Source organism: Crocodylus porosus, unplaced genomic scaffold (assembly GCF_001723895.1).
Source record: "Crocodylus porosus isolate Cpor-Errol unplaced genomic scaffold, CroPor_comp1, whole genome shotgun sequence".
Lineage (NCBI taxonomy): Eukaryota > Metazoa > Chordata > Crocodylia > Crocodylidae > Crocodylus > Crocodylus porosus.
Genome location: NW_017728943.1, coordinates 27947307 through 27958095, shown reverse-complemented (window position 1 = coordinate 27958095; position 10789 = coordinate 27947307). Strand labels below are relative to the sequence as shown.

General features: G+C 43.6%; 1 protein-coding gene across 2 annotated transcripts in view; it reads left to right on the top strand.

Moving 5' to 3' along the window:
* HAO1 (hydroxyacid oxidase 1) overlaps positions 1-9294 on the top strand; it is a 50955-nt gene extending 41661 nt beyond the window's left edge. Inside the window, exons 6-8 of one of the 2 annotated variants that reach the window (XM_019549085.1) lie at positions 4418-4576; positions 4756-4825; positions 6697-9294. In XM_019549085.1, coding sequence (XP_019404630.1) covers positions 4418-4576; positions 4756-4825; positions 6697-6767 — 300 coding nt within the window. In that variant the 3' untranslated portion in view covers positions 6768-9294. The remainder of the gene's footprint in view (positions 1-4417; positions 4577-4755; positions 4826-6696) is intronic. The other variant, XM_019549086.1, reaches the window with a different exon arrangement.
* The last annotated feature ends 1495 nt before the right edge of the window (positions 9295-10789 follow it).

Sequence of the window (10789 nt, the reverse complement as noted above, 5' to 3'; positions counted from 1 at the left end):
CCATGCTGCAGCCAGCCTATGTGTCTCATGTATGAGCATCCCTGTGCTTCAGAATGGTGGCAGGGACGCTTTTTCTGACGCTTGTTCAATGAGATTTAGATAAAGTGCTCCTGCCACTATTTTGAAGTGTGGGGATGCTGATACATGAGATGCTCAGAACACTTTAATTAAAGCGGCTTTTGGTGCCCCCTTCCAACTCCTGGAGCGTGCCCAAAGCCTTTTTATGAATCCAAAATCACAAGACACTTTTGGAAATCTCTCTCATGGAAATAGGATTTAGGTTCCTAAATCATGCAAGTACCTCTGAAAAATTAGGAAATTAGGGCTGGAAGGGACCTCACAAGGTCATCTAGTCCAGCTTCCTGCTCAAGGCAGAGTCACCCCTAATCAAACCATATCTATCTATCTATCTATCTATCTATTATGGGATGCCCCTGCCCACTGTGGGTCAGGGAGGCCCAGGTGAGGGAGATTCCTTAGCTTCCATTGAAGCTGACATCATGAAGGAACACCTTGACAGGCTGGATACCTTCAAGTCAGCCGGCCCTCATGGTTTACACTCAAGGTTACTCAAGGATCTGGCAAGCATCATAGCTTAGCCCCTGGCTCGTATCTTTGAGAACTCCTGGTGCTCTGGTGAAGTGTCTGAAGATTGGAAGAAGGCCGATGTGGTGCCGATCTTCAAGAAAGGGAGGAAAGTAGACCCGGCAAACTACAGGCCTATCAGCCTGACCTCTATCCTGGGGAAGGTCTTGGAAAAGATTATCAAAGAGGCCATCCTTAACAGCCTAGCTGACGGCAGTATCCTGAGGGATACCCAGCATGAGTTTGTTGTGGATAGGTCTTGCTTGACCAATCTCATTTCCTTTTATGACCAAGTGACATATCACCTGGACAAGGGGGAAGAGATTGATGTTGTATATCTTGACTTTAAAAAATCCTTTTATCTGGTATCCCATGATCACCTCTTGGCCTCGACCTCACCACGATTCGCTGGCTGGGGAATTGGCTCTGCAGTAGGACGCAGAAGGTGGTGGTTGACAGAAGCCAATTATCTTGGTGCACAGTCACCAGTGGGGGTCCCTCAGGGCTCTGACCTAGGGCCTATACTGTTTAACATCTTCGTCAATGATGTGGACATTGGTGTCAGAAGCACCAGGTTTGCTGATGACACCAAACTCTGGAGTAAAGCATCCACACCAGAAGACAGGCAGGTGATTCAGGCTGACCTGGGCAGGCTCAGCAAATGGGCAGGTGAGAACCTGATGGTGTTCAACACCGAAAAATGCAAGGTTCTCCACCTTGGGAGGAAAAACCTGCAGCATCCTTATAGGCTTGGTAGTGCTACGCTGGTTAGCACTACAGATGAAAGGGACTTGGGAGTCATGATTGACCACAAGATGAACATGACCCTTCAGTGAGATGCTGCAGCTAGCAAAGTGAGCAAAATGCTGGCTTGCATCCATAGATGCTTCTCAAACAAATCCCTGGACACCATTCTCCCATTGTACTTAGCCTTGGTGAGGCTGCAGCTGGAGTACTGTGTCCAGTTTTGGGCTCCACAATTCAAAAAGGATGTGAAGAAGCTTGAGAGAGTGCAGAGGAGAGCCATGCTCATGATCAGAGGTCAGGAAAACAGATCTTATGATGAGAAGCCGAGAGCCATGGGACTCTTCAGCCTGGAAAAGCACAGGCTCAGGGTTGATCTGGTGACCACCTATAAGTTTATTAGGCGTGCTCATCAGGATCTGGGGGAACATCTGTTCACCAGAATGCCCGAAGGCATGACAAGATCGAATGGTCACAAACTCCACTGCGACCGATTCAGGCTGGACATAAGGAAGAACTTCTCTACTGTGGTAGCCCCCCAGGTTTGGAATAGATTGCTGCTGGAGGTGGTTCAAGCACCCACTTCGAACATCTTCAAGACACAGTTGGATGCTTATCTTGCTGGGATCCTTTGACCCACGGTGAATTCCTGCCCCTGGGGCAGGGGGCTGGATTCGATGACCCTCTGGGGTCCCTTCCAGCCCAAATGTCTACGAAATCTATGAATCTGTCTATCTATACAAGATCCACTTATAAAAAAAATTGTGAAGAAATTAATAAATAATTTTGAATAATAAGTACATTGAAGAATTTTGAAATCCAATTGTGTTTGGTCAACTGCAATAGAGGTGAAAATTTACTGAAAAATGAAGTGTTACAAATTATTTCTTTTTACTATTTCAGCACAGAGAAGGAAGCATTAAAGCTCTATGTGTAGAACCATCTGGTCTGTTCATTGGACTTTCTGGCTAGGTACAGATGTATGGGGAGGTTAGGAGCAGGTTAGATGGCATTAAAAACAGCCACTTGCTTTAACTTATTTCACCCAGGTGCGATCCTTATACTTATATTGACTAAACTTAGGGATCTAGGTGTGAACTGTACAGAACTTCAGGAAGTTTAGATCAGTCTAAAATGGCTGATCTGATCTAAGTTACTGCTACCTCCATTAGTTTAAATTAGATTAGGTTAAACAAGACCAATTTAACTGAAATTCTATATACTTCTCAGCATAGCTCCTAGGCTGGGAAAGCCCAGCCACTGGCCCCCGCCCCAGGGCTGTGCTTTTCCTACCGCCTCTATGGTACTGGGCTATTTTTAAACCCGCCCCCACATGGACAATCCCTTGCCTGCTGTGGACTAGTCAGCATCCTCCCTCGCTGAGCTTGCCAAACTCTCCCATCCTACAAGCTTTTCCTGGTGCCAGTTTTACTGGCATTTGCCAGTGCCAGGAGCCAACTGAAGCAAGTTGGAGGTGGCGGGTGGGTCAGGTGGGATGGAGGGTACATTTTCTGGAGGAGAAGTGGAGGTTTTTGCTTAGTGGTGGTAGGGATCAGGGGGATAAAAATTGCCCCTGGCCTGGTTGTGGGGAGAGCCTCCCCATACTCCCAAACCCCTCTGCAGACCCTGCCTGCCCTATGATCTTTTCTGTGGACTCTACTAGTCCTGCGATCTCCCCCAATCCCCCTCCATGGACCTCACTTGCCTCCTACCCCTCCTGCCAGCCCCCCTTCCCAACTTACCTTATATTGGATGGCCATTTTTAACTCAGTCTAACCTTCCTCTAACTTTCCTGAATGTCTGTATGTACCCTTCATAGCAAAAGTGGGGTATATTTTATAATGCAATTTTCATAATATAAATCTGTCTTAGAACACACTTAAGTGTTTCTACTTTTGAAAAATAATAATTTGCTTTAATTTGATGCATTCTCAGAATGTGACTTGAACCCAACCTGATTAATATTTTTAGTGTCCAGTTACACATTGAAGAAATATATGTTTTAATTATGGCTTGCATAATACCTTAGTAATTACAGCACTCCTATGTTGGTGCAGTTTGTCAGGATGTAGAAAGAGTGGTTTGTGTATGGAAGTAGATCCAGAAGATGTTTGGCAAGGAAACAAAACCAAAAGGGGTGGGAGGCGGGGTGGAAAGGGGTGTTCATATCAATAGCCAAAGTTAAAGAAAATTTGAATCCAAATTTAAACACTAACTGCACTTTCAAAGCTCCTTTCCCCTCCACCTCCAGTCATTTTTATCCATTAAAAAGGAATGAATTACATTCATGTTTGAGAAAGCATACATTTGTATCCATTTTTGTCCTCCTATGGCAGAGTAATTTCAGCCTCTGTAGTAATTGACTTTCCAATGACTGTCTTCTACTTATCTTGAATAGTTAGGCATGATAGGAATGAAGGTCTTGTGGATAGTGTGTACTGCTCTGGAACTGAGTACTAGTGGTCTGTTTCTTTTTCACATGTCTTGTATGATTTTGGACATTATTTAATCTCTCTGCCCCAGTTCTCATTTATAAGTTAGAAATCATTTTTGTCTGTCTGCCTTCCTATATATCTTGCTAGATAGATAGTGAGTGGAGTGTGTTTGAAAAGGATTCCATCAACATTTACAAAATATGTAGGCACGCGTACATACATTGTTTTAGATATTGGTTGAAAAAATAAAAATGCTTCGGCTTTCAATTAAAACCAAAATTTTCCTTCCAAAAACGGAATTTTTTTTAGCAAGATTTTCTCTTTCATTTAACATCAGTTAATGAAGAAATGGAAAGTTTTCCATCGGTCCTCACAGTAACATTTTCAGGATAGGGACTCTCTGTTATGTATGTGTACAGTGACCCTCCTGTAGTTGGGTCTGTATTCAAAATGAATAAGAATTTATGTAACATGCATATGTGAATCACCTTGCAAATATGTTCTTTGTGTGTGCATGATTATTCAGTTTCATATGTCCCACAATCACCTTAACTGTGCATGTGCTTAATATCTTTAAACCTGTGTCCTACATATACTAGCTTGTTCAGGAATCAAATAATGAACTTGCCACATTCCTGTTCTTGCTTTTCTAGATTGATGTGTTGCCTGAAATTGTGGAGGCTGTGGCGGGGAAGGTGGAGGTGTTCCTTGATGGTGGTATAAGAAAAGGCACAGATGTTCTTAAGGCATTAGCTCTTGGTGCTAAGGCTGTGTTCATTGGAAGACCTATCATTTGGGGCTTGGTTTATCAGGTAATCCAGCAAAATTCACTGAATGTTGAACCGGCCTTTTAAAAAATGAGCATGTATAGATACACCAAAAAGTAATTTAAAAGCATATTTAAGGTATGATGTCATGCACTCAAAAGCTAGGCAAGGTTTAATCTTGAGTTAGATATTCTTCTACAGTGTTTTGTCTTTTAATCTGCTAGGGTGAAGAAGGAGCAAAGGAGGTTCTTCAGATGCTGAAGGAAGAACTCCATTTAGCAATGGCCCTTTCTGGTGAGACATAGAAAATTACTTCCTGACATCACTATTGCTGCCTACTGTTTTATCACAGCTTTCATCTCAGAGGAACTTTGAGAACTGTGGGAACAATTATTTCTTTTTCTTTATGTGTAGAAGGAAGTGCCACACATATTCACTTTCTCTCAGTGCAGTAGATTCGCAGGAACTGCATTTTAGCATCCATGTAGCAGTAACCCTATCCCTTGACTTGAGCCCAAGAAATAGACATGGTCTATGGCTGGGAAGAGGAGGGGGCATGGTGGATCTATGCTTATGGTGAACTGCATAGCAAGCAAAGGTTCACAGGTTCTCTTTTGAAATGTTCCTGGTAGACCTATTTTATCCTGCTTTGGGCCATCAGGATAGCTTGCTTTATCAGGTGAGGTATACTTTTTGCCCCCTATAGTTGTGTGGCTCTATTGAAGTTGCTATTTGGAAGAGAACTGAACAGGGTTGAATTCAATGAAGGGAGTGCTGTAATCCTGTTTTTCTGATGAGGGACCAAGTCCCAGAGAGACTAAGTGGAAAGGAGTAGTGTGTTTTTAACGGGGAATATAATTTACCACTGAAAGACCACACAGAGAGGGGTAGTAAATTCTCCATCACCAGGAGTCTTTGAATGAGGCCTGAATATTTTCCTAAAAGATCCACCCTAGACCAAGCACAAGCTTTGGGCTCCATACAGGAATCAGGTAAATTCGTATGGTGAAATTCCCCATGCTGAAGATCAGGCTAAGTCAGCAGAATGGTATGTTTGTGGTGGAGAACTATTGGGGTGCTTGCCACTATGAGGGCTTTTGCAGGCTACAGAGGGGCCTGCGAGGGAAGCATCAGAGAGATGCACCACCTACCTCCACCTGGAAGAATTTTAAGTGGGGAGGCATGTGGCGGCTGCTGCAGGGATGGTGCCAAGTTAACATTGTCTAGCTGGAGCTCCTCTGCTCCCAGGAACATCTGGAGGTTCTGGGTAGGAACTATGGGGATGGAAGAGGTTCCTAGGGGCCCAGTGGGGTCCCAGGCCCCAGGGAGAAGGTTATGGGCCTAGGGACAGCAAGTCCAGCCTAGAAAGGGGCTTAGAGCTGTGGCCCTACACAGCAGGTAGGAAAGCTCCTGATTAGAACTGGCAGGGGTGAGGCCTACTGGGAGGCCTGAACAAGTGAGGCCTAGTGAGAGGCTGGAAGGAGAGTGATATCCAGGTATGTTGACAGATGCCTGAGCCCTAAGGGGCATAAGGGGGTAGAATGTAAAGGCCTAGAAGCCTAATGAGCGGTATAGAGCCCGGGGTACATGTGTGAGTAGGCACATGTACCAGTGAGGGGGCAAGTGGCTAAGTTAAGTCTCTGGACATCTGAGGCCAAGTTTGGGCCAGAGGCCAAGTATGGTCCAGCAATGGGGACAGGGGAGTAACAGTGATAGTGATTTTGCATGCCATCTGCGAGGCATGGGACACAGTAAAGGGGAGGTTGGAGCCATGTATAATGCTCTAGGCACGAGAGCATTTTAATGGGCAGCCTCTTGTATTTTACATCAGATATTATTACAAACCATGATAGGCGAATCAGAATGGACTGCCCCAGACAGGTGGGTGGGCTAGTACTGTAACTGGCCTCGGGGAGACCCCCTGCCACAGTGTTCTAGAATCAAAGGCTACAAAGAGGATTTGCCTGTGGTTACGTGGAAAGTCTGTGACAGAGCCAGAAATTGAATGCTATTCTCCTGAGTACTAGTTCTATGTCTTTACTATGAAAACAATGTCTTCCTCTCAGTAACCCATGCCTACCTTTATGAGAAAACTGGGACGGAAAAATGCAAACTGTTATTTTACATTCCCTAAAATTGTGTTACATTTTTTATTTTTCCACCAGGGTGTCGAAGTGTGAAAGAGATTGACAGAACGCTGGTACGGACAGCTTCAGCTGCTGTTGCCAAGATTTAGCACTGAAGATGATTTCTTTATCCACTGGCTGGAATGCAGTTCCATTCATTTATATGGGACTATTTCTGTGAGAAGTACTTTGGTCAGACGTTAACAAGAGCAGAGGTGTTGCTATGAATTTTGGTGCCCTGGGCAAAATTATGGAGAAGGAGGGTAGTGGTGGAGAGCATTCCTGTGTTGCATCTGGAATAGCTCTGCACTGCCTGGCCTTAAAAGCTGGACTGGAGCAGCCTTGTGCCACCCAGCCGTAGGGAAGGTCTTACCTGTCCTGGGGACTCAAAGACTGCCCCCCCCGCCCACTGTTCCTGCTTTGTCCCTGCACCTGGTTTCAATGGCCAGGTAGCACAGGGCTGCTTGTGCTTGGCTTCTACGACTGGGCAAAAAAAGTCTGCTTCTGCTGTGTCCCAGTACCCATCTCCTACAGTCAAGCAGCACAGGGTTTCTCTAGCTCATCTCCTATGGCCACAGGGAAGGGGGCACAGGGCTGTTCCAGATGCAGCAAAGGCTCTGGGGGAGAGGGACTTCATTCTGACACTTCCTCCAAGTTGGTGCCTGGGGCTGGTGCTCTTTCTACCTGCCTCCCTAGTTACACTGCATAAGGTCTCCAAACCCAAAAGCAGTTCTTTCTCAGAGCTGAACACTCTTGAAAAAGTTGACACCTCTTTCCACCTGGTAGGCTTCAGGTTTGCAAGTATGCCTCTGCTAGTACACAAACTGTAGTTGTTTTCTCATTACCCAGAAAACCCTTTGAAATATATGTACAAATGCTAAGAACAGTTTTAAGATATGAACTTGCATGCCTGGAAGTAACTTAGCTGTTAAACTGAAACTGTAAACAGAAATGTTTTGATAGCAAACAATTCCTGAAATGTAAAAGTTTAAAATGGAAAGGACACCTCTTGTTCACTGTTTATGGAAACTACACTTTAGATTATCCAGATTAAATATTGCTTTCCTATCAACATGGCATCATTTCCTCTAGCAGCTTCATCACTATATAAACAGTGTAGCTGTGTAAGTACCTTTGAGGGGTTTTAATTGCAAGGAACTGAATGGGAAACCAGGATCTGGGAAGTCTTTTTTTAACTTACCTAATGCTTTTTTCCATTAAATATAAATTACATATCAATATAATGTAACACAAAACTATAGCTGATGTAAATCAGCTTAGCTTGATTGTAGTCATTAGAGATGCCTGAATTTACACCAGTCAAGAATCTTGGATTCAGGCATCTCTAATGACTACAATCAAGTTAAGCTGATTTACGTCAGCTATAGTTTTGTGTTACATTTACACTTAAAAATGCTGGGAATGTTTTGAGATTATATTTTGGGCAAATTTGGCTTAACCTAAAGTGTCATACTTTGCATCATCATCATCACCCTCTATCATTTACACAACAGTTGTCAGCCACAGATCTTACAGAACTTTAAAAATGGAGGGTATGATTCATAATTCCTATAATTTACAGATGGAGAAACTGTGGTGCAAAAATGTTAATGGTGGTATGTTCAGGATGTAAGTTAAATTGAATTTGGGCCCTCTTTTCCCTTCATGATAAAGTAAGGAGGCCCAGAAGGGATATTTTCCCCACTTTATTTTTCCTTCAATAACATTAGGAACAGCAAGTCTTTCTTTTAGTGGAGGTCTTTAAGGGGAATTTTTAACTCTCAGGCAAATCAGAAGACAGTCCTTGGATAATATCACATCTCTCCTCTCTGGCCATCATATTTCAAACTGGACTATAAGTAATATCATATAAATCCTATTGTACTTACCAAATCCTATCAAAACCAGCAAGGTTTCTCATGTAGGTGGCATTTGACACTTGGAGGCCATCATACAAAGGCCTGTGAAATCCTTGGGAAATTTTCCATCAACTTCAAAGGGCCTTAAAAGGTCAGCTCTTATATTTCCTCCTCATGCAAGCAGTCCCTATTCAAATATAAAATCCCAATGCTTTCAGTGAAATTGGTATGTGAGGGCCCTAGTTTTTCATGACTTGACTTTGTAAAGCTTTACTTCCATGAGTATTTCAACTGTAGTAAGAACTGTTTGAAGGATTTGTAGCTTGTAGTCTTACAATACCTCACCATCACCAACACCCTGTTCCTCTAGAAAAACAGGCACAAGACATCACAGCAACACCTGTGATCTAGTCACTGGCATCTGATTAACTACAACATTGTTCATGTCCAGGATTGCAAAGATGCCCACATTACCCAAACTATGCTATGAGCTGACAACTCACCTGCTCTCCCAAATGATGACTGCTGCAGATACAGTACTGATAGAAGTTTAATGTTGAAGGACTCAAGTGAGACCTCATCCATCAGTGTGAGACCTACCAGTGCCTCAGCGAAAAACTGACAAATTCCAATCAACAACAATGGATGATGTTGGTAGCACTTAGGGTGCCTTCAAGACCTCTGGCATTGGCACCTGTGAAAAGACAGTTTTATTCTCTATCAGGAAACATCAAGACTGGTTTGATGAGAATAACCAGGAGATCCAAAAGTTGATCAATCGAAAACATTTGGCAGAATTACATAAACTTCAAGCAAAAAAAAAATCTCCCACAAGCCAAGGTAGAGGTCCAAAGCAGGACCCATGCTATAAAGAATAGATGGTGGGAAGACAAGGTGAAGGATAGTCACCATCTTGCTGAAATCCATGATATGTGCAGTTTTGTCAAGGCCACCGAAGCCATCTTTAGCCTGAGCACTGAGGGTCCACCCTCCTTGAGACCTAAGGATAGAAGAGACCTTAGGGAAAGGGGAGACATCAATGCCTCTTGGAAGGAGCATTTTGAAGACCTTCTCAATTGAGGCTCTGTTGTTAATGAAAGTTTTCTCAACTTCATCCCGCAATACCCAGTCAGAGATGATCTTGGAATCTTTCCAGCCCTTAACGAAGTGAGGAAAGCCATCAAGCAGAAGAAGAATAACAAGGCATCTTGAACTCAGGGAATCCCCACTGAAATATTCAAGCAGGGGAGAGAGGAGCTTACATCACAGCTCCATGTCCTCATCTTAAGGGTTTGGAATGATGAGGAAATCCCAGATGACCTCATGGAAGCCACGATCATGACAATCTTCAAGAAAGGAGACAAGTCTGACTCTGGAAATTACAGAGGGATTGCCTTGCTATCCACAACAGAGAAGATCATTGCAAGAACCCTCCTTAACTGTTTCCTTCCACTTGATGAAAAGCTCATTTTGGAATCTCAGTGTGGGTTTAGGGCATCAAGGGGGGTGGTTTAGGGCTCAGTGTCGATTTAGGGCTGACATGACCCATTCTTTGCCAGCTTCATGATGGAATGTGAGCAGTGGTTCTCCAAAATGGATCTCTCACAGATCTATCTGAGGTTAAGATGGGAGTTAAGCAAGTCTGAATCATCACTCCAACACTCTTCTCAATATTCCTTACTACGATGCTACATCTGGCCACCAGCAAGCTTCTAGTTGGAGTGGAGCTAAACTACTGAATGGGTGGTAAACTGCTGTAATATCATCTTATTCAGAGCCAAAACCAAGAGAACCCCAACCTCAGTCATCTAGCTCCACTACACTGATGATGCTGTAGTGTGTGCTTATGCAGAAGCAGAACATTGGCAATTGTTGACATCTTTACTGAGGCATACAAGAAAATGGGACTGATGCTTAATATGCAGCAGACTAAGGTCTTTCATCAGCAAGCTCTTAATGAGCAGTCCCCAGTTCAGATTCATGGTGAGGCTCTGGAGAATATTATTTCCCATACCTAAGAAGCCATCTCTTGTGGAAGGATGACATCAATGGAGAAATCCAACAACACTTCAAATGTGCAAGTGTAGCCTTTGGATGCCTGAGGAAATGAGTATGTGAAGATAATGACATCAGATCTAAAACCAAACTCATGGTTTATCAAGCAGTTGTGATCCCCAGCTTCCTGTATGGAGCTGTGACATGGACAACATACAGGAGGCACCTCAAGTTGTTGAAGATGTACAATCAATGCTGCCTGTGGAAGATCCTTCAAA